This window comes from Euprymna scolopes, chromosome 15 (genome assembly GCF_053919585.1).
Source record: "Euprymna scolopes isolate OS-2025 chromosome 15, ASM5391958v1, whole genome shotgun sequence".
Classification (NCBI taxonomy): domain Eukaryota; kingdom Metazoa; phylum Mollusca; class Cephalopoda; order Sepiida; family Sepiolidae; genus Euprymna; species Euprymna scolopes.
The window spans coordinates 42,028,196-42,054,324 of record NC_136496.1 but is presented as its reverse complement, the minus strand read 5'-3'; the positions used below and the strand labels follow the sequence as shown (position 1 = coordinate 42,054,324).

Here is a 26,129-nt window from a genome sequence, read left to right as displayed (position 1 = left end):
CTAGGAACCGGTTATATTCACTGGAGTCAAACGGTGGTCCAGATCGGTTGACAGATCCTCCAGGACGCAGTATGTGCAGAACCAGTTTCGTAGGGCGTCACATGTTGCGTTGGCATTCCTGAACGACATCAGAGTGACTTCTACCCATCCGGTTTATCTATCTGTATATACTAGGTAGTTCTTCCCTTGCAAATTGAAAATGTCCGCCACCGTTTTCTGAAACGGGAGGTCGGAGTTCGAGGGCGGCATTAGGGGTTGCCTGGGTTGTGACGGAGCAATCACGTTGCATACTTTGCACTGAGCTCGTGTATAGTCCTGGCCAAAACAGCCGTAGTCTGGCGTGTGCCAACATTCCATTGACGCCCTGATGCGCCGAATGGAGCGATTTCAGTACCTCCGCACGTAGTTTTCTGGGTATGAGGATTTTATTTTAAATTATCGTCACCTCTTCCAAGCAATATAACTCATCTTTTATATGCCAAAACCGGCGAATAGTCTTCGGCAGTTCGTGCCGAGATTTAGGGAAACCATTTTGTATGAATTCGGCGAGGGTATGGCATTCCTCGTCAGTAGTAGCTACAGCTACAATCCTGTCCCATGTTATTGTCCTTAATTTGGGGCCTTCTCATAGGTGGATTTAAATGACGCTCTTATGGAAATATCCATAGTTTGTGCAATGTCCTTTTCCTTTGCTTCCTCCTGGCTTTACTTTACTGAGCATCTCGATGTACAGTTTGGTGCCGCATTGAGATTGCTAGGGGGATGGTTCATTCGAAATTTGTACACCAAGAACCGTTCTTTGAAGTTGAACTGTCTTGGGTTATTTATGGCCCTCAGAGTTTTGTCCGAGAAGATCTTACACCAAGGGCTTATGGTCCACGGTGACTAGCAGTTCTGGGCATCCCAAAACAAACATGCGGCATGCTTCCAGGCCGTAGACCAATGACAGTGCCTCTCATTGAACTGGTGCGTATCGGGACTCTGCGTCATTAGTAAATCGGGAGCCGGCAAGGATTAATCTCCAGTGGTTCGCACCACACTTCGGTCCGGCTTCGGTTCGATAGTTGCAGTGTTTCTGGAAAAGAAAATATCGCTAGCCTGTCCTACTGAAGTACATCGATAAACAAGTTGATCTGTTCACTTCGAAGGTTCTTATACCGTTCTCGATCTCTTCTGTGATCCTTCTTTTCAACTTTTCGAAGATTCGATTGAGTGATTGTCCCAGTAGAACTTTCGATTTTTGTCTTCGGCAGCTCCCGGAACGGGCCATTCCTTCGAAAAAGCGTAGGATACCTGGTTTACAATTCCAAACCAGTATTTTATGTCAGTTATATTTTTTGGTGTCAGTAAATTCTGTATTGCTTCAGTCATTTTTTTGTGGGTTTTATCCTGTCTTCCGTTATCAAGAACACAGCAAATTCCACCTCTTTTTCTGCAAAGTGAAATTTCTGGGGGTTGAATACGATACCATTTTTGTTGCAGTTATTTATGTGTTACGTTGTTGCTCTATAATAAAGTGTTGTGTGTTTGTTGCGTCATCTCTAATAATGGATTAGAAGAGATGACGTGTTATATTATATATTTATGTTGTATCATAAAGGGAATTGTGTGTGAGTGACATGTATTTTCAGAACATACCTCTGCTTCTTCGATGTTTGACCATCTGGAATTTCTCGTCCTGGAGGGAGACTTGATACCTGTTTTTGGATGAAGATTCAATCACTCGAAGACAAGGAATTAGTTCTATAGTATATTTCACTTTTCCCAGATGTCCTGCAGAAGTTGGAAAGAGAAATCGGTCTGTGTGGGTTCTTCTTCTACACACGTCAGCGTTCGTCCCCCCCCCCCTCAGTGAAGAGGAGGAGACAACGGGAAGCCGTCCGTTGTCTTCTGTGTCCAAATCAAATCTCAACGATTCAGCTAACCTGATCACATAACTCACACGCAATCAAATCAGCTGATCTTTTACTTCCGGCCAACGTGTCTACACTATAACTCACCTCTCCCCCCTCTCTCTCTTTATCCATTCTCTAACCTATGTACTCCATAGTGTGGCAAAATGGTGTTTCAATAGAGTCGTCCTATAGTATCGTGTTGTCTATACATCTTGTTTTCCTGGGCATATCTACAGTGATATTGTTGATCATGCGTCTCCTGACGCTTGGAATCCTTGTGATGCCCGAAGATAACGGTATCTACCCCATTCTGTGATGAAGGTAATTTCATTTGATGATGGGGAGAGGGTTAGGCTATTATAACCATTCAATGCACTTAAGACGGGTTTTCTGGTTTTCGCAGGCACCAGCGATGTCTGGTTGAAAGGAAACGGTGTATTATGGGTTTCTCATAGGGTAGCGGCGTTGAGCTTTTGTAGGTCTACTGTACGCTTCGGTGACCCATCCTTTTTCGGTGCAACTACCATCCTGGAGCATCATGTTGTAGGTGTACCAACTGGAACAGGTTCTATGATGAACAATGCAACGTCTCAGTCGAGGTCCTTCTTGACTCTTTTCTTCCAATGGTGTGCGACCGGGATTTGGGTGTAGATAGCTGAGGGTTTGCCCCCCCCCCCCCAGATGAACGTGATATCTATGGGGGTTCCTTTCATCTCTTGCAGCCGTTGATGTGGGCATACATTGAATGCACTGGAATCAAAATGCTCCTTCACCCATCGTTCCAATCAGTCTGTTTTCTTCTGTAGCCGCCACCTGCGGCCCGAGCTCTGTATGCTCGTTGTAGTAGGGTATACACTACTGTGAAGATGGGGGATAGACTTGTCCGTGCTTTGATGCTCCAGTTGTCCTGTTACCATATCGTTCGAGTAGTTGACTTTCGGACCGCATCCTATCCCGTTCGGAAAAGTCACTGAAAAGTCGCAGAATCTGTCGACTGATCGAAGTCCTGACACGAAGTCCGGAACCGATTTTCCCTCCTTCTACCTTAAGGGGTGGAATTCTTGCCGATGCACTTCTTTGCGTAGGCTTCTGACGGCTACGAGCTTTATGTGTCGTAACAGATGTTCTTCTGTAACGGAGTTCAGTATTTCTGCTCCTACCATGTCGCACAACAGCCGGTTTACTTCTGGGGAACAGGCTGTTCTCAGCTCGTTTCTTAACGCTGTTGGTTCCGTCAACCAGCACATCTCCTTGTTGGCTTGCTGTACTGTCATCCGTATTTTTGCAGGGCGATATTTTGCTGTAGCTCGAGGATCTGTTGAATAATGTCTGCTGTGTTTGTTCGTCCATATTCAAAGTTGTTTGCAGCCGGTTTCCAATATTAGCGACGCCATGTCGGCAAGACGACGTATATCTAAAAGTATACCGGTTGCCGCGAATGTCTTGTTTAAGTAGCCTTCTCTCGCCTCTCATGTAAGCGGGCGAGTCTACTTCTATGGGGGTGTAACGTCAAGACCACTCTGGTTTTGTAACTGGGCGTCTTGGGTTCGATTTCAACTCGACTCATATTCACCCATGATCATCAGTGCTAGCAACTGGATTAGAGTATTTTAAAAATATTAAAACAAAATTCTTAATGTGCTTAGTCATGAATATGCGAGCGTCTACATGAAGATTAATTAATGTGCATATTCTTAGGAATAACGAGCGACCTTGTCGGTTTGTGTGTTTAAAGTATCTACAATATTCCTTTCTGAATATTGTATATACATTGTTGAAATTTACGACAGAAGGTATTTTGACCTGTATCACACTTTCAATTTGGATTTTAGCCAGTATGAATTGCTGCTAAGAATTTAAAATGTAAAATGAAAGAGTTTACTTTGATATAGTAAGTGGAATATACCACTGGTGTTACATTTCCGCATACCAAAATTAAACATTAATAGCTCAAAGTCGCTTAATTTTTAACATTTTGTACACAACTGTCAGTAGTTCAGTCGGTAACAACGCTGGAGTTATAAATAACGAATAAAACTTGATCGCTAAACATTCTGGATTTTTATCTTTTACTTAAGTCATATTGTTTTATAACTTTGGAAATCATTGGTGTAAATTGAATGATAACCAATTGAAAATTTACTCTATAATAATATTAGGTGGGTGCAAAAACAATATCGTTTTCTCACACGTGTTACTTTTACATATTATTGCTAAATTAATCCATTGATATATATATATATATATATATATATATATATATATGATTGTTGAGCTGGATTAAATCCGACGATATGAAATAAAATGGAGGTGGAAGGACCTGGATACTCAACGTTTCGCCCGATCTATGCGGGCTTCTTCAAGAGGGATGGTCAATGACCATCCCTCTTGAAGAAGCCCGCATAGATCGGGCGAAACGTTGACTATCCAGGTCCTTCCACCTCCATTTTATTTCATATATATATATATATATATATATATATATATATCTATATAGCCGCCTTATATATTATTCTGAAGCGCGTTTTCCGCTCTATCGATACGTGTTATTCGTTACCGTTATCAATCTCTTAATTTATTTTGTGCAGGCTTTTCGACAGCATGGACAAAGTTTAAATCCGCACAATTTTCTTGTTCCAGTTAACACTAGGCCGAAAAGCTGTTGAGACAGCTCGTAATATAAATGATGCATTCGGCACCGGAACCACTAACGAACGTGTGGCACAACTGTTGTTCGAAAAATTTCGCAATGACGACGAAAGCCTCGAAGATGAAGACAATCGCGGTCGGCCGACTGTGGTTTATAACGAGCATTTGAAAGCCTTAACAGAAGCCGATCCTCGCGAACCGCACAAGAATTTTCTGCTGAACTCGAGGTCGATCACTCAACAGTCGTTTGCTATTGAAAGCAAATAGGGAAGTCAAAAAAGTTTGAAAAATGGTGCCGCATAAATTGAACGATAATAAAACAAATCGTTCATGTTATGTCTTTTACGCTCCTTCTGTGCAACAAAAACGACTCATTTCTCGAGCGGATTGTGACGTGTGATAAGAAGTGGATCCTCTACGACAACCGACGACGTTCGGCGCAGTTGTTGGTGCCGGAGACGCGCCGCAACACTTTCCGAAGCCGAAATTGCACCGAAAAAGGGTTATGGTGCCTGTTTGGTGGTCTGCAGCTGGTTTCACCAATCATAGTTTATTGAATCTGGACGAAATGATTACGGAAATGGTTACTGCCGACAAATTGATGAAATTCACCAGTATCTCCAACGAATGTACCCGAGACTGGTCAATATGAAGGGACCAATTCTCCTCCATAGCAACGCTCATCCGCATCTTGCTCAATTGGTCCTGCAGTAGCTGAACACATTGGACTACGAGACTCTGCCTCATCCGTCATATTCACCGAACCTCTCAGCCACCGATTATTACCTTTTCAAGCATCTCGACAACTTCCTGCGCGAAACATGCTTAAAATGTAGAGATGATGCCGAATCGGGCTTCAATGACTTCATCGCTTTCAGAACTCCGGATTTCTATGCTAATGATTTAAATAGACTTGTTTCTCGTTGGCAAAAATGTGTCGATTCTAATGGTTCTTATTTCGACTAATAAAGTTTATTATGAAAGGAGTTATGATTGTTGAACGTCAAAAAACGACATTATTTGTGCCCCAACCTAATAAATAAGAAATATGCATGAATTTCAATACTTGTGCATATTTTACGACCGGGTAACGCCGAGCGACCTTCTAGTATATATATGATGGTTATAAAATAATAATGTACTTTCTCAGCTCTATGATAAAGATCAATGTAAAAATATCTACCGGAGGAAAGATTTCACGTATTTAGGCAGAAGCACAAATCAAGTAGATAGTTGAACATCTTTCCCATTTGTTAACTATAAAAAAGAATTCATATTTGCATTGGATTTCTTTTTTTTATTTCCACACATTTAATTCACCGATAGAGAAGAATTCTGATAAAAATACATGGTATTATTTCTATTCAAGAGATATAACTTTGTATGCTCAACATTCACAAGTAGTCAACAAAATAATTATTAATTTTGTAAAACAAATATAAAGAGTAATTGGCCATAATGTAAGATATAATTAGTATAAGTTAATTACCAAGCACTGGATAAGGCAGGGGAGGGGAGGGCAGTAGCCCTAGATATATCTAAAGCTTTTTACAGGTACGATGGTCTTCACATGAAAATAAAATGATATGGTATTACTTGACGAATGCTTAGTATAATTAAATCCTTCTTAAATAATTCAGGTTGTCCTACGCCCACAAAAATTTGATAACAATGCGGGTGTACCTCAGGAATCGATGTTTGGATCTTTATTGTTTCTGATATTCATAAATATTCTGAGATGGGTATATTTACCGACGACACCACACTCTATAGCAAGCACGTGAGGAAAACTAATCCAAGGTAATGGCAGAAACCCTAGAGGAGGACCTTCAGAGAGTCGTCAACCTGATAGGTCCCGAACTGTCATCTAAGCTTCAACCTCTGCCCAGTCGACAAAATGTTGCATCCCTCTGCTTGTTTTGCAAGTATTTTAATGATGGATGCTCAAACGAACTACAAGCTCTCGTACCCCCTCGACGAAAACACCCCCGACAAACCCGACAAGTAGCGAAGTCGTACCCCTACACAGTAGATATCCCTAGATGTAAGAATCCTTCTACTATAATAGGTTCTTCTTCAGAACTGCTAAACTTTGGAATTCTCTTCCGGTTTCCTGCTCCCCTAACTGTATTGACATGCAGAAGTTCAAGCGTAATGTGAACATAAATCTTGCTGCAAAACTCCCTACATGGTTCGCCTGCAACGTAGATCCCTGATAGTAGCCTCGTACATTAAAGTCGCAATGTGCTTTGTTTGGGGTGAAAATGGAATTAAAAGAAAAATCTGAAAGTAGGGGAATACACCCTTCACAGATATATATGTATTATAGAACTACCGGTATATATATATATATATATATATATATATATATATATATATATATATATATATATATATATATATATAATTATTTACTATAATAAAACTTAAATACGTACAGACACTAGTGCTTATTCTTTTCGGGAATCATCAGTGCAGGATGTCACGGTTCACAACCGTCGATGGATTCGAACTCGGCAACAAATGTCATGTTTCGCTTCATTAGCAAGGACCTTCCATATATATATATATATATATATATATATATATATATATATATATATATATATATATGCCAAGTTTTAGTCGCTTTTAAACGCAGAAATTTCAGATTAAAACTTTCTTTTAATCGTTTTTTTTTCTTATTTTTGGCACATCCAAATTCCCCCGCAGTGCTCTTTAATTTCACTCATAATATTGCTTTGTATGCTATCGAAAGAGATCTCGAGAAATTTCGCACATTCTATTTAAATCGATATATATATATATATTTATATATATATAATAAGCTATACCTACGTATTGAGCACTTTTGAAGTAAATACTTAAAGTTTTCGCATAAATCTATACTTTCGTATATTAATTTTATGTGAGTAAATTAAGTATATATATATATATATGTCTTTATATATATATATATATATATATATATATATATATATATATATATAAATGTAATATTGGGTTGGTTAAAAGTGAATAAAACCATATTTCTACGTTACCAATTTAATTGAAATTTTCAGAAATTCTATTTTTAAAGTCAAGGAATGTTTGCATATTATTAAAATAATTTAACATTGCGAATTATAAAAATATTAAATTAAATAAAAAAAAATATTTTTCATAACTGCGAGATTATCGCAATTTTATTTCCGGTAGAAATTAGCCTTTCACTTATTGAGATAAGTATTATTAGTATTAATTTTTATGATACTCATGTAGAAAGTGATCCGTGCTGAAATAATGTTATTATTTAAAAAGTCATTCTTAACATGGGGAGGGGAGGATGTTTTGTTCCTATTCTGTACTTTTAACCTTACAATTGAATAAAAAAACATATCGTAAAACTTTAATTAAACATGGAAATAAGATTTAAAAAATAGCGAGGATCGCTATCTGCATTAGCACCATTTTTATTTATTGCGGACTATTATTCTCATCTTTATTAGTTGTTGTTTCACGACTTTTCGGCCAACTATTCCTCTGGCCTTCATGAAACGAAGTAAATACGTGAGAAATTATTTTTTCCTTTTATAAATGTTCAGTAACTTTTTCCTTTTATTATTAAAGAGTAAAACTTTTCTTATTCATGAAAAGAGTTAAGCCTACGTAAATAAATCAATGTTTGTACACGTGACAAATTATCAATAAATGGTTTAGTAACTTTTTTTTTTAAAATAATTTATGAAAAGAGTTAACATGCTTAATTTCTATACTTATAGGTTTTTGGAATTTTGTTTTCACTGGATTATTATTGATTGGACACTAATTAAACAGATTATTAAAAAAAATTAAAAAGAAATCATTATTTCGACATTTGAAAGTGGTGCTCACTTTTTAGTTACAACGTTCTGATAAATCAGTCACACATTTTGTAAGCAAGAAAAACGCGATATATCAAAACCATAGAAAGTAAAATAATATGAGCCTCTACCGCATTTGCAAGTCAGAAATATATTTGTTTCGAGTTAAATTTTTTTTTTTTTACTTATTTAGTTAAAAGTCAGTTTGTGGGTGTTTTTCTTTTTAAATTCATAATAATGAAAGGTGAGTTTTTTGTTTTATTTCAAAACTTTTGTTTTTTAAAAAATTTTTTTTTAAAGTATTATAAATTTCACTAACATGCTGGAGAAATGTTTAATAATTTGGTATTTTTTAGATTCGGTCCACCTCCACAATTTTCCTTTCAATGACGACATCTATAGGTTTCCGAGTATGCTGAACACGCAAATCGCATTGAAATTTTGCGGAAATAAATAGTTGTATTATGCATTGTATTCTTCGGTGGCCATCTTTTTACGTGCACACGCGCCATATACAAATACACGCACGTAAAAAAGATGGCCGCCAAAGATTACAATGCATAATGTAGCTTTTTATATCTTGATAACTACTTATTTCTGCAAAATTTCAATGCGATTTTCGTATTCAGCATAGTCAAAAACCATTTCAAGTCGTCATTTAAAAGAAAATTGAGGAGGTGGACCTAATCTAAAAATTTACCAATAATTTTTCATCACGTACGCCTCCCGATACATTGCTTCGTCAACATGCGACCATTTTATATCTCCCGAAGACACTTCCGTATTTAGAAAAAAAAAATAAAAAAATGAGTGACCGACTTACCAGAACGTGGTAACTAAAAAGTGAGTACCCCTTTCAAATGTTGAAATGATTTTTTTTTCAATTGTTTTTCATAATCTGGTTAGTGTTCAATCAATAATAATCCAGTGAAAAAATTTCAAAAAACCTATCAGTATAGAAACTCCACCACGAAGTAAATAAATAAAAAATGTTACGTGCGCATGCGTTAGCCCTGACTAGGGGGTACTAAGGAAACGACCATTAAATAATTCTGCGGGTCGCCATGGAACTCAACGCCCAAGGAGTACCAAAATAATTTTCATGATCTGAAGAAGTTTTTTTTTTTCGAAAAGTGGGTGATCCATCTAAATTCAACTTAAAATGAGCACCCACTTTCTGGCCACCTGAGGAAGGGGCATTTATTTTCGTGTTTATTGGCTTAAAGGGTTTTTGACAAGCCAGTTTGGTACGCGAATGCATATTTAACAGTTTTCGTTCATGCTAACGCATAGCATAAACAAAGGCTACGTCTGTGAAATGGAAAATAGTCCCAGAGTTCAGGGGGTAATACCATGCAAAAGAAATCAAACAAAAAACTTTTTAGCCAAGAAACACACACAAAAAAAAGAAAAAAAAATAGCGTTCATTTTTTTTTTCTATCGAATTCATTTGCTGTTTTTATTGAAAACTATTTTCCCCCGGAGTTTTGATATAATTTTCCATTAACGGCCGTGCGTCTCACGTTCGTAAATAACAAAATGTTTTTTGTAGATTTTGGTGTGCTAAAAACGAATATGCAAACCGTTTCCGTCGCAAAAAAATAGTTTTTATGATATGAAGAAATTACTTTTTCGAAAAAGTGGCGATCACTTTTTCATGTAAATTTAACTTAAAATGAGCACCTACTTTCTAGCCACCTGAGAGAGGGGGGGATTTTTTCCCATGTTTATTGGCTAAACAGCTTTCGTTTATGCTCACGCATAGCGTAAACGAAGGCTACGGCTGTGAAATGGAAAATAGTCCCAGAGTTCAGGGGTTATTACCATGCAAAAGAAATCAAACAAAAAATTTTTAGCCAAGAAACACAGAAAAATGCCCCTCTCTCAGGTGGCCAGAAAGTGGGTGCTCATTCTAAGTTAAATTTACATTGAAAGGTGATCACCCACTTTTCGAAAAAGTAAATTCATGAATATCATGAAAACTTTCTTTTTGCTACGGAAACGGTTTGCAGATTCGTTTTTAGCACACCGAAATTTACAATAAAATATTTCGTTATATATGAACGTGAAACGGGCCTTAAAGTAAAATAATACCGGATTTTTTGGAGCAGATTTGTCGTTTAGTTGTACAAATATCCTCAAACCAGGTAATCACTAAAAGGGACTTTTAAAAGTCGTCACCTGTATCGAGCAAAAGTTTAAAACCACCGATTATATGCCAGCCTACGTCATGGTAACATATATTGAGTGAGTTCCTAACAGTATTTTGTATAGTTTTTTAGTTTAAACTCATTTTCCCAAAATTTCCCCAAACTTAACGTGTTCGATACAGTCTGCTGCCATTTGTATTTTTCAGATATACCGATAAACATTGAATGTTTTTGAACCGATTATACATTACATAAAAACACTAAAATCTTATCCAGTTAGGTAGAACATTTACTTTTCTTGCCTTTGATAACATTTATTTGTTATATATTTATTTTTTGACAACTTATTTGTATCTGTGTTTAGTAATACAAACCCTTTTCATTTAATGTAACGTTTAGTCGGCTCGAAAAACAGTGTTTATCGGGGTATTTGAAAGCTACAAATGGTGGTGGACACTGTTGATTACTTAAAGTTAGAGAAAGTGAGTTAAAACTAAAAAACTATACAAAATACTGTCAAAAACCCACTAATTATGCCAGCCTATGTCATGGTAACATATATTCGGCGAGTTTCAGACACTGCTTTGTATAGTTTTTAGTTTTCAACTTACTTTCCCAAACTTAACGTATTAAACAGAGTCTGCGACCATTTCTGTTTTTGAGCCAATTAAACATTTTAGATTACATAAAAACACAAAACAATTATCCAATTAGGTAGAAACGTAACTTACCTTACCTTTGCTTTCATTTATTTGTTTTTGGACAACTTTTTCGAATCTGTGTATAGTAACCCCCTCCCCCACCATCAACCAAATATTAATTACTAACTCACATTTTTGTAAAACAACAACAAAAAAAAAAACATTTAGCGTTTCAACATTTTTGCTACGTTCGGCTTGATCCACTGATTGTTGGTCAAGTCCAAACCATGAATGATTGACAGAAACTCCCGAGGATCCAGATCAAATTCTGCAAGAGTACCATTTTTTTCATTTTCGCCTTCTTTTTCACTTTTTGTAGTGGATTGCTGTACTCATATCAGAAACATGCATTTTCTCTTTTTATTAAATTTTTCCATTACACCAAATTGAGCTACTGCAACGCGTAGCAGGGTACAGCTATATATATATATATATATATATATATATATATATATATATATATATATATATATATATATATATAGATAGATAGATAGATATATATAGATATATATAAATATATATATATGCATGCATACGGCATGTACGGCATAATCACGTTGACACACCGGTTCCCGACAGATCACCGAAGTTAAGCAACGTTGAGCCTGGCTAGTACATGATGGGTGAACATTTGGGACTTCTAGGCGCTGTATGTGCTTTCCACTTATCTCGGCATTGTTTCCAGTCGTCCTGAACCTCCAACTTTCCACTGGTATTCAACAATGTCAATTCAGGTGAGGTGTGGTTGGAGATTGCGCAACTCTTGTCACAAAAATTTCACGCGAAGGCACTCTTACCGTGGGTATCCATAGTCTATCAAGACTGAAGGAAGCCCTTATATATATATATATATATATATATATATATATATATATATATATATATATATTCTCCGAGGATTTGTTACTAAATTACATACTCAAACAAACACATAAATGCACGAATAGCTATATCAGATATAAAGTACAAATAATGTAACTTTAAAGGCCAAGCTTTACAATGCAGTACAATGGAAGTCATATTTTTGTAGACGAAATGCTCGTCAATTTTAACTTACCTAAATTTCCAAAACTCTTCATCGTCAGTTGTGTACATATTGTGCTTTAAACCATATCTGTTTCCTCGGGCATTGACTATCCACACGTCATAACAAGCGTCAGAGAACAAGTAACCTAAAAAGGACATCGTTTTATACTCTATATTTAGCAAAAATAAAATGTTTAGTGAAGATGGCAACAAAAACAAAATATTATATGAAAATTAATTGTATTTTATTTGCAATATCTTTCTAGTATTCTTTGGATAGTTAGAAGCATTATTAATATTCTGATTTTCTTTTAGCGAGTGAGTGATCATTTTCGGACCACCTTCATTATTTCTCAGCCGAAATAGGAAGACTGACAATAATTATTCCATTACTTTAAAGTGACGCATTCGACACACATCCGCGTGCCCGAGCGCAGCCCCATATATATATATATATATATATATATATATATATATATATATATATATATATATATATATATATATATATATAGATAGATAGATAGATAGATAGATAGATAGGTGAAAAAAACAAAACTTCTATGTTTATCAACGTTTCAACTTTATTTGAAGATTTCCTTAGAATACGTCATTTGGAGAAATACAATACCAGTACAGTAATTTAAAATATATTTGTTAGATTTTTAATATGAAATTGATATGTTTATACTATTTTCGAACGAAAAATAACCGTTAGTATTTAAAGTGTACATAGTGCTCTTAGGCAAGAGTGAGTGAATTGTTTTGCACGACATATAACCGTAAGAATTAAAAAATATCTTTTTTTTTTTTAATAAATATAGCCGTTAGTTATGCTGGATCCGTATATGAAATGTAATATGTGTTTCTTTCTTTGTTTTTATTTTTTATTTTATCATTGTTGTTGTTTTATATGCTGTAAGTTTGTTAACCTGTGGCTAAAGTCACTTTTGATATGTTTTGATATAAATTTACCGATGCAATGGAGAGAAACAATAGAAGCTATTACGCTGTTTGTTTGAGTTTAAAAGAAGCGCTTAGTCAAGGTGTTTTCGCTGAGATTTAATTTAACATTAATGTAATCAATATAGCTTGTTAAAGGAATTCATACAAAATCGCACCAGACATATTCAGTATTCTAACAACATTAATGGGCACTATCAGCACTTGCCACATAAAACACCCTGGAAGTTTATTTCACAAAATTAAGAACATTAATGTACAAAACGCTATACACAGCTTAGATGTAAGATCATTATACACTAATATCCACATTAAGACATGTTTTAATTTAATATATATTCATCTAACATCACATTAACTTACTGTTTCCTCTTGAAATTCTTATTAAAATGATAAAACTTCTCACCGACATGACTTATTTGCAATTCAATAATAAATTCTACAAGCAAAATTTCAGGCTTCCTATTGGTTACCCTCTTAGTGACTTGTTTATTTAGATATCCTTGAATCTAGCCCGTTCAAGTTTAGAGTATATCCAAACACAGAATACTTGAGCTTTTAATCGTCATTTTAAAAACAAATTATGCACAGTCGAACCAACCATAAAGTTTACTTATGCAACAGATAACCATCGTGTTATACTATTTCGAGACATACTTATAATAAAATCCAACATTAATCTCTTCTTCAAAGTTCATAAGAAAACTACGTAAGAATAATTGCATTAATTTTACCCACACTATAAAAACAACACAAGCCAGTTTTAAATAAATATCGGGAAGAGAGCTTATATATATATATATATATATATATATATATATATATATATATATATGTATATATATATATATATATATATATATATATATATATATATATTAAATATATACCGGGAAGAGGGCCTATATATATATATATATATATATATATATATATATATATATATATATATATATATATATATATATAAGCCCTCTTCCCGATATATATTTAATATATATATATAAGCTCTCTTCCCGATATTTATTTAAAACTACCGGGGAAATACGATGTTATCTGAGATTGAATGGTGATCAACGAATATTTCACACTCCTATATTTTTATTGTTATCCAAATCCATGAAATCACCTGGGAGGAACCTTCACATGCTTCCATGCAGTAACTTAATTCAAAATATATGTTATTCATCATTGCACTCTAAAGAACCTACTGTTTCGTTTATAAAATTATTTTATATAAACTTCTTTCCAGTTAACGAAAAAAATAAGAAATTTATGTATTGAGTTTGAACCTACAGACAACGCCATGCAAAAAAAAAAAAAAAGAAATTTTAAAAAGTACGTCAGTTTTTAAGACTTATAAAATCTTTGCAGTTAATGAAAAAAATTAACAAATTGGCGTGCGGAGTTTGAACCTACAGACCACGTCCTGCAAAAAAATATTAAAAAAAAACACGATATCAACTTATCCACAGTAAATTTTTCATGACCCTTTGTTTTATCATTGTGCTAAGCAACGATATGGAAAAAAGGCTTTACCGCTGATAGATAAATTAGGATAACGTTTTCGATTATCGATTACCGGCAATTATCGGGAGTATTCTGACAAAAATAAACTCAACTAAGATCACTTCCAAACTTATGTTTTGTAAATTTTAAGGAAAATCTGTTCAGCCGTTTCGCAACAAACTCACACAGACAAAGTTGCATTTATACAATTGTAGAGATACATTTAATGCGTCTAAAGTTAAAACAATGACTATACTGCAATAACTGAGTTTCACAAACGTATATTTGATGATATTTATGTTATGAGACAGTCTATACACTTGCATTAGATGGATTTGTTTTGTATATGTTTGCTATCTTTAATGTTTGTAGTATAGTTTTTTATGTAGTTTGCATTATTGGAATACAAAGTTTATTTCGAGTGTTGCAATTATTTTATTCTTGGGGTGTGTTGATAAAAGCTGTCCGTTTATAAGAGAAGTGACTGGTATATATGATTTCTGTTTTTTGTTTCTGGAAAATATTGATAGGACTTTTTCTTAGCATTTAATATACAATATGTGGGATATTGCAAGGATTCGAAGGGCGTGCGATGTATTTGAATTATTCGCCTAGCTATTCTGAACTACAAATTCTGAATGCACATAAAATTAACCAATTAATATGCTAGCTTGTGTTGTTTTATGGTGTGGGTAAAATTAATGCAATGAATGGTATATATACACACAAACACACACACACATATATATATATGTGTGTGTATATATAGATGTGTGTGTGTATGTATGTATAGCTTAGTGGGTTAGAAGTTAGAAATCTCAGTTCTAAGAGAGCTTAGGACTCATTAACATGATTAAACAGTCTAATGGCATCTATAATTCAGTTTTTTTATCATTAATCTTAAAACAGAAGAAAAAATTTAAATTTTGATACAAGTTAACTAGCTTAAACAACAGAAAATAATACCGACAAAAAAAAAAAACAATCAATCAATAAATATAAACAAAGTAACAATCATTTCATTTCATATACACGTCACGCATTTTCTATTCTAACGATTATATTGTTTCTAAAAGAAAAACAGAAACGGCATGAGATATTTTAAAAGTCTAACGGCTTTATGTCGTTAAAAAACCACTCTCTCCATGACATGAGTGCTATCAACTCTTTGAATACTGACGGCTGCGTTTTATATTCCAAAATAGAACAAAAACACCAAGTTCACATTACAAGGACAGCAAATATATTTTTAAATATTGTACTTATATTCTATTTCTTCAAATCAATGATCCCAAGTAATGTATTGAAACAAAGACGAAACGTTGATGAACATATAGTTTTAATTAGTTGTGTTTTAACATGCCTATCACACGGCGCTATTATTACCATATTTTATATTGTATGAAACTATACAACTTTATATCTATCTATCAATATATCTATTATATATATATCTCCATATATATATTGTTGTTACAATCCTACAGTACAATATATTTTCATATATATATTGTTGTTACAAACCTTTGGTTGAGAGGGGAATTACTACAATCAAAATAATATATATGGCGAAAAGAATAATTTTTATGTTTTATAAATGTTTGACGGACTAATGAAAATACAACATCTCAGCAATTATCATTATTTCTTAAAAAACTGATTTATTTTCATCTGGAGATATAGATTAGCATTCGACTACAGATCGAATGATCTCATGTTCAAGCCCTAGTGTACGTTACCATTTTATTTTACTTTTTTTCTTATAATTGAGTTCAATTTAAGGCACCATTTAAAATTGCTGCAAATTATTTCTTAGTTTATATAGTTTAAAACTAAACATTAATCAGAAGTGATATTTCTAGTGCATTCATCGTCAAGCCCAAATATTAGCTTACGTTATATTGTAAACAAACCGAGAGAAATTTGATATGAACGCCATTATGATTGTTATTTTTTTATTTTCTTTTTATTATTCATTGTAATATATGATAATCAATGTATGATTGATTCTATAATAATTCATGAGCAATTTGCACAAATTAGATAATTATAGCGGCCACTTAGTATATATATATATATATATATATATATATATATGTATGTATAGGAAAATTAGGATTATCTTCTTTCCGATAAAAAACAGAATTTCGAACCATTTACAATCGTTTTCCAGAGAGACCCCTAAGACGAAAACAACCATATCCAACTTAGTAACTCATTTTTTTCTATATCAACTCCAATGAAACTTGTTAAGCATTATATTATCCCGATAAGTCTCCTCTTATAGAATTAAACTTACTCTCTTCTTCTAACTCACTAAGCTATATATATATATATATATATATATATATATATATATATATATATATATATATATGTATATATATATATATACATGGTGACCTAAAAAGCAGGCCAAATTCTAATTAGGGTCCGTTTCTTATTGTTTTGTCCGAATGAAATGAAACTTTGGTCATAACTAGTTTATTATATTCAAAACATTACATCAAAGCACTAGTGTCTTTGGCCTTTTTTTTTCTTCGTTGTAAAATGCTCAGAAAAACAATTGAATGTCTTCTGTTTTTTTTTGGGGGGGGTCACCCTGTATATATATATATATATATATATATATATATATATATATTATTCCACAGTCATAATAGGTTGCAGCTCAAAGGGCCATAGCAACCAAGACACTGGAAAACTCGAGTTTTGCTCTCATATATATATATATATATATATATATATATATATATATATATATATATATATATATATATATACTTCGTTTGATCGAATAGACCTTTTTTGTCTATAAATTTTGCATTAGAACATTTTCATTTATCGTATTGTAGTTTTTACCTTAAGTGGAAACTGGCAGATGTAATAACCATAACTTTGATTTGCCAAAGTACTTTCTAATATTTCTGGATTCATCTTCAGGGTAAAATAAAATTACCAATGTTCTCGTCGTAGAAACTAGAGACATTATAATAAATAATATATATATATATATATATATATATATATATATATATATATTAACCCCAATCAATGTCCTCTTAAAATTAACCTTAACTTCCTACGCAAGCTTTTGTTGGCCTGTACAGCTGAAGTTCAATGTTGCCATGGGCTCTTTTTAAGTTCCACTTACAGTATTTTTTATTTGTGTAATCTAGGAATGAAAATATTCAACAGCATAAAAAACCATTCAATCTATCAACGATATGTCGATAATGTATTGATATTTATTGATTATAGTGAAGAAATAAACAAATTACAAACAACTTTCCAAAATAATTCCGTATTAAAATTCAAATATGAATTAAGCACTAGCAACATAATTCCTTTCAGAGATGTCCTTATCGATTCTAATAATAATGAATTTACTATCTCTACATATTACAAACCGACAAATAAAATCCTTCTACTCTAAATTATTTTAGTGAATTCCTCTTTCGCTATAAAACTGCTATAATTAACAATTTACTAACCCGAGCGTTCTTAATCGTTTCTCCTCTAACTATTTTCTTACAAGAAATCAATAACATTAAACAAACATTAGTTAACAATGTATTTCTCACCATTGTATCGATCAACAAATCACAAAATGTGAAACTATTAATCAAAATAAGATAGATTTAAAACTTACAGCACCTTAATATATAAAACTGTTTTACAAAATCAAATGCATCATAATTACAGAATAGATGAAAAAGCTCTAAAAAGTATTAATAAAATATACACTGTATTGACACTAATAAAAACGTAAAAGTAACTATTTACTATATCAATTTAAAACTTCCAACCTTATCATAAGCAACAATTCTTCCCCTTCGAAAGAGTCACTTTGTAAGACTAACCTTATATATGAATTCAAATGCCAATTGGGAAACTATGCTTCTGACAGAAATATATATATATGTATGACTACTACTGTTAACGAGCATCTCTCCCCCCTCTCTGGCTTTCTTACTCTTTCTATTTCCTCTCTCTCTCTGTCTCTATAAGAGAATAGAGAGGGAGAGAGAGAGAGAGAGAGAGAGAGAGAGAGAGGTGAGTAAACGTGGAGGTAGACACGTTTACCAGAACCAAAGGTCAGCTGACCAAATTACGTATGTGTGACGTGGTTGGCTAGATCTGGAGATTTGATTTGAGCTTTGAAGAAGACGGACGTTTTCCGTGGTACCCCCTCTTAACTGGGGAGGGGGGAGACGAACGCTGACGTGTGTGAAGAAGAACCACACAAGCAGATTTCACTTTACACCTGCTGCAGGACCTCTGGGGAAAGTGAAATAAAATCTATAAAAAACATTCATCGTCTTGGATGGATAAATCTTCGTCAAACAGGTATCAAGTCTCCCTCCAGGATGAGAAATTTCCAGATGGTTCAACAGCGAGAAACAGAGGTAGGTTCAGAAATTACATGTCACACACACGATTCCCTTTATGATAATCAAACACACAACCATTTATATTAGAGACAATCACACGGAATCTTTGATGTTATATAGAAAACGTAAAATGTGCCCCTAAATGAAGAACTCTATATAACATATTCAAATGTAACGAAAGCTCAATTTGGTACCCCTCAAGGATAACCTCGATGATACCCATATGTAACACATATTCAATTCGGTGCTCGTCGACCAGTCGCATCACCGATGCGATAATCGAACCTGTGTTTAAGAAAATACAACGTGGAAGCATGGAGATTTAGTGTCAAGAAAAAAGAAATAGACTAAAAAAAAAGAAAAAAAAAGGACAAGAAAAACAATAAAATGTATGGAAAAAAAGAAAAAGAAAGAACAGTAAAAAAAAATACAAATCAACACACACACAACGTAGGGTCCATTAAAACACTAGGCGAATTAGAAAAATAATTAAGAAAAAAAAGAAGAAAAAAAAGAAAAGCAATACACACGTACAACCTTTTCACGAAGAAAGAAAAGGAAGACATACAGACACACAGATGTAAAACTTTATATATAGAAAGTAGTTAAAAAAATGTTTATCGTATTGGGAATTAGCTCGTTATGAACGAAGAAAAATATCACTTAATGTCAAAATTAGAAGGGAAAAACAAAAAAATGGCCTTATTTTGTAAATTTTTAACAACAGCCAGTGAGAAAACCAAAAAGATAAACACGTCAGTCACAAATATGTGTTATGAATATTTTGTGTCATTTTTAAACTGTGAACTAAGCGTAACTTTTAAGGAAAAACAATATGTACTTTTGATGAAAAACAATGGATAGGTTCTGAAATGTGATTTTTTTCCTTTTTTTTCACTAATTGTACGATTTTATTTCGTAGGAATTTTTTTTTTTTTGCTGACGTGGACAAAATTTTGTTGTTTGGATTTTTGTTATTGCTAAGATGGGACTTTGTGATTGCTTATAGGATATTTTTGTATTTTTTTAATTTATTATTTTTATGTAATTGATGTGTTGTCAAACGGTATTGGCAGAATTTTCTTGTTCTTTGACATGTATTTTTTTTTCGCAGAATGGTGAGGTGAAATCTTTGCTTGTGGGGTCTATTGAAAGAATGATTAATAAAAGAAAGAACGTGTTGTTAATTAATTAATTAATAATCATAATAGTAATAATAAAATTGGGAAAAAGAGAAAGAAATAAGATTTAAACAGTGTAATAAATAATAATAATAATAAAAAAAAGTTTCGGAAGAGTCAAAGGTTCAGTCGGTATTAATTTCAATTTTCGAAATGTAGAATAAATGTTCTATTCGACATGAGTGACGTTTTGACCACATAAGTAAGGTAGAAAAAAAGGATAAATATAGGGTTAAATAAACTATATGAAGAAATGAAAGAATAAAAGTGAGGCGTGAATGGAATTTAAATTCTGTGGCAAGCATGTTAGAATTTTTGAGAGGTGTTGAATTACATGGGTAGTTATTAATTTCATTATTCTCGGGAAATGATTCGAATTTTATTTTTTTTATCGTGATATCTGTTGATTTCGAGTAGAATCAACATGGAGCAAATTTGAGTACTTCATGTGTGGAAATCCGATGTTTTCTGTGAAGCTATGTGTCTTCAAGGCAGGTTGCGGTTACCGACTTTGGAAAAAAAAAGTTTTTTCTGACATAGCAGTAAACGGAATGTATTCTGTCCAGCGTGAGCGGATCTAGTTGTAATCAACTTCAGAGAGCAAATGAAATGCCCTCTGACATGGCGTAAGGGGCAGAGGGGGTGCAATGGCTGACGTGGCCATTATGTTACGAATCGCTCAAGAGAAGATGAATGAAATATGTATGCAAGTACTTAGGAAAATAGAAGGCTACCCACCATATGGAATGTTAAGAGGTTTTTTGTTTCCCACAAAATACTAGTAATAAGAGTAGGCTTATGATGAATAGGATAAGGCTTGGGATGGAAAATTTTTTTTAAAGTGTAAAAAAAAAAAAAAAAAACATGCTGGGTGAATTTAATTGGTATTATTAAATTAAATTATTTTGGAATATATTTGGTTGGTTTAGTTATATTTTAGGGACGTTTAGCGCGTAGTTGCATTTTTTTCATGAGAATTACAAGGCGATTAGGCTGTAGAAAGCAGTTTTTTCTGTTGTTTTATTTTTTTTTATAAGCCACGGTATTGTCACAAATTAGAAAATTTGGCAGGGGACATACTATTTTAGAGTAATGAGTACCCTGTTAAAACAATACTAGTGGTTCCAGTGAGTTGGAAGATGCCACGTAGGCCCAAGCAACGGCAATAAGTCTTGTCCAACAAAAGTCTGGCGTGCGAGGTCGAGATAATTCCTCAGGGTACGGAGCGACTGGACAGTCGGTACCAAGCCTAATCACGGGGAGATAGAAGAAAGGGAAAAATGCAGATTACATAAGGGACAAGATAGAGCCTTATTATTATTTTTATTTTTTGAGAGGAATGTGTGAGGGATATCTGGGTTGGAATCTTGGGACTTGCTGGGAATGCGGAAAAATCACAAAGGGAAAGCTACTTAGTTAGAAATCGATGCGCAAGTAAGCTTTGGCGCATTAGTTAGGGAGTGATGATTCCGTATCTTGTCGGATTCCAGGAACTCAAACAGGCTCCGAGTGAATCAATGTGAAGGCGTATCTTGGCTTAGACCAACCAAGGGAATTAGTAGAAGAGCTTTGTGAAGTCCCGAAGTAGTAGATAGAATAGAACAAAGCTCCAGTAATAGGACCACTCAGAGAAAGACGTCAGGGCATTACAGTAAAGGAAAAAAACTGGGACTTAGGCCTATGCTGAAAGTCGAGAACGCGAGTGGGATGGTTGGGTCGGTAGAGCATCAGACTTTTAATCTGAGGGTCTGGGGTTCGAGTCCCCATGCGATAAAGCTACCACCAACATGGAGCATCCGACGTTCTGGTCGTAATTGCGATATGCTGGCCCCATTTCGAAAAAGTGATCGAAAATGGAGTCTCCATTTGTTTGGCCAAGTGGTCCAAATAAAGAGCAGAGTCAGTGGAAAATATCCAACAATGCGACCGCCTAGACAAGATGTATATCTTCAAAGCTGTATCTGTGTCTAACTTGGAAGCAAGTTAATGTCGAGGAGAGACTTTCGAGAAGCAGCAGAAGGGTTGATAGTGTAGTAGAAGAGTACTGGTGCCTGATCTTTCTTGGAAAAGGGGTGAGTCCGGAAAGTGAAAAAATAAAGATGTACTTCGGACATAATTATTTTTTTAATTAGTTAGTTATTAAAAATGTATGGCTTGCCATACATTTTGATAAAAAAGGGGTGGAGGAATGTTAACGAGTATCTCTCCCCCCTCTCTGGCTTTCTTACTCTTTCTATTTTCTCTCTCTCTGTCTCTATAAGAGAATAGAGAGGGAGAGTAAACGTGGAGGTAGACACGTTTACCAGAACCAAAGGTCAGCTGACCAAATTACGTATGTGTGACGTGGTTGGTTAGATCTGGAGATTTGATTTGAGCTTTGAAGAAGACGGACGTTTTCCGTGGTACCCCCTCTTTACTGGGGAGGGGGGAGACGAACGCTGACGTGTGTGAAGAAGAACCACACAAGCAGATTTCACTTTACACCTGCTGCAGGACCTCTGGGGAAAGTGAAATAAAATCTATAAAAAACATTCATCGTCTTGGAGTGATAAATCTTCGTCAAACAGGTATCAAGTCTCCCTCCAGGATGAGAAATTTCCAGATGGTTCAACAGCGAGAAACAGAGGTAGGTTCAGAAATTACATGTCACACACACGATTCCCTTTATGATAATCAAACACACAACCATTTATATTAGAGACAATCACACGGAATCTTTGATGTTATATAGAAAACGTAAAATGTGCCCCTAAATGAAGAACTCTATATTACATATTAAAATGTAACGAAAGCTCAATTTGGTACCCCTCAAGGATAACCTCGATGATAACGAATATATAACACTACGGCATTGTCCAGGTGACTAATATTTCATCACTCTGAACAAAGTGCCATCTTTAAACACCTGGCAAACCAGTATTCCGTTCCGTTGTCTCAGTTTAGTAAGCTTCTAGTTTAATAAAAATAGTTAAAGCCCAACCAGTTTAATAATTCACTGGAGATGAATCCAGAAAGATTTGAAAATACTTAGACAAATCAGAGTTATGGTTATTACATCAGCCAACTTCCACCTGAAGTAAAGACTACAATACGAAAAATGGAAAATAACCAATGTAAAATTAATAGACTAACAACCTCTATTCAATTTAATGAAGTATACATAAAGAAAAATACTGCCTAAATACAGACACGCATCAATAACATTTTAAATAGTTTTAGTCTTTAATTCTATTTCTGTTGAATGAGTGCCACCCTATCATTCATGTAAATATGAAAATAATTTACTCTTCATTACAGACATTTTTTAAAATTTACTTAATGAAAAAAATCGGTTATTGATACCAAATCAGAAATCTTTGTGCAGTTTTTTCTAGTTATTTGTTTGATTGGCTTTTTTTCGTGAGCATCCGAAATTTTATTCAGAAACAATTGAATGTTTAAAAATCAAGTTTATACTTGATCATGCGCTTTTCATTATTTACGTTTTAAGTTTCGTAATTACCACTAAATCTGTAGTATAATTTCCATTTTAGATTAATTTGTTATAGAGCTACTTGCCGAGATGAGGGAAAAACCTAACGGACGATAATGTTAGATAGATAGATTTCGAGCCAAAAAACGTCACGTTTATTCTCTTTTTCAAGAACATCGCCAATGCTACATGAGAACTAGAGGACAAATTAAGGAAAGCAAAATTAATGAGGCTACCAGATATAAACCCAAGTTAAACTTTTTTCCCTTCTCTATCTGTGTGACAATTCGTTTATATTGATTATATTTATTTTCCTGTATTTTCTCTATGACATGCGTTACATGAAATAAAATTGCCAACATTCGCAAGATAGCGACTAGCTTTTCTCTTTTTAAAGAAGGACACTACCGATCATTATGTTGGAATTGCTTTCGAGCAGAACGTATTTTTGTGTTTGTTTAGTATTATTATTTCAGATTTTGTTTGTGCATTTGAACCACGTAAAATCACACAAGATTAGACTAGTCCACCCAACCCACTCAGGTATTGTTGTGATATCGATAGACTGATCTTTAAATCTGCAAGCGGTTTGACACAAAACTTAGAGTTGCACAATACAGTCCTTCTACAAGGACAAGTAAATACTAGAAAGTAACTCTGCCACATCTATGAATGATTATACAAGAGTGTCGATGTGCGGAAAAGCAATCTACGTGCACATGGAATCCCGACATCAACGTGAAAGAAGCAATCTCATGTCTGCGTTGTATTGATTTTAAAAAAATATTTCAATTTAAATTCTAAACAACGCTTATATCACGAGAACACAATCCAACTAATTCCCTTAAGTCCGCCATTGGAACATTGAAAAACAATTTCTTCGTTTTAACGTCATGCGTCGAAAAAAAAAAAAAAGAAATATCCTGACAAAGACGTCGAAAAAACTTTGGTATTAAAAACATAAATATTTGCTTTATTTAATTTTATTTAAAATATATCTGCACTATAGTGGCTTATAAACATATTTCAATTCATACATATGTATATATTTTTAAGAATGTAAGAGATTATATAATTATTTCCACAGTCAAGCAACGTCGCAGCTTACAAGACTCATCACTTTCGTTTTCATACATAAAGTAAATTTCACAGTTTATAAAGATTATTTAAAAAAAAAGGTGAGATACAACATATGCGAAATATTTGGAATCAAGTCTCTCCTGGCTGTTATTTCAGATCATTTTTAAACAATAGTAGCAAGTTTTAGTCACCCTTTCTTTTGTAAAATAATGTGTGAAATTTGTCATCATCATCATTATATACACCAGAAGTGTGAGTCTTATAAACAAAATTTTCATTAAAAAAATGTCCAGGTGTTTTAGTACTGGTCTGTTGGATTTTGTGTTCGTCCGATTCCTACGTCCATTTATTTGTAAAATAATGTGAGAAATTTGTCATCATCATCATTATCTACAGCAGAAGTGTTAGTCTTATAAGCAAATATTTTATTTATATAAAAAAGTCCAGGCGTTTTAGTACTGATCTGTTGGATTTTGTTTTCATCTGATTCCTACGTTCATTCATTTGTAAAATTGCACAAACACTTTAACGAGTGACTGTCTCTTCTACAATTTTTTATTTTGGATTGTTTTTCTTTTTTTATTCATGTCAAACTCATTGAATTGTACCGATCACCTTCATCCTGATCATTGAGAATTTATAAGTTTTGGAACGCTCCTTCGTGTGTATTTTGCGTGTGTGTATGTGTACGTGTGTATATGCATATGTACGTACATGCGCGTATGTGTGCCTCTATGTGTGTATGTTTGCATATGTGTGTACATGCGTATGTATATTTGCGTGCATTCTGTACGTATGTATATATGTGTGCAAGCATGTGTTTATTTCCATGTGTATATGGGGTGGAGAGGGCTCTCATAAACCGTGGTGAAGGCAACCCCTCTGGGGGATGCAAATCTCTGATTTAAAAAACAACGCAGGAGATCAGTACCCGCATTAAGCTGGTCTGCAGTTTAACTTGTTGCTGGCTATATTGCTCTTGTTTGTTGCTGGATCTCAACATTTGGAACCGAGAGAGAGATTTACCTGTCGTACAAAGCTAAAACTCTGTAACGTCATCTCTGTATAGATACTCCAGCAGGCATTTGTCTATAAAAGTAGTCCTGTGGCAATGGAAAAGTTGTGACACGTGTAGGCCTGAAATGCTGGAAGCATGTAACAATTGATCTGCCATCATCATATGTATATATGTATGTATATATGTGTGCATGTATGTATATGTGTATGTATATGTGTATGTATGTTTATATATGTAACATGTGTT

The 26,129-nt window shown here is 34.0% G+C and overlaps 1 protein-coding gene across 3 annotated transcripts in view; it reads right to left on the bottom strand.

Moving 5' to 3' along the window:
- LOC145293790 (gastric triacylglycerol lipase-like) overlaps positions 1-26,129 on the bottom strand; it is a 423,146-nt gene that overhangs the window by 34,514 nt on the left and 362,503 nt on the right. For all 3 annotated transcript variants that reach the window (XM_080140343.1, XM_080140344.1, XM_080140342.1), the window contains exon 3: positions 12,298-12,412. In XM_080140343.1, coding sequence (XP_079996469.1) covers positions 12,298-12,412 — 115 coding nt within the window. The remainder of the gene's footprint in view (positions 1-12,297; positions 12,413-26,129) is intronic.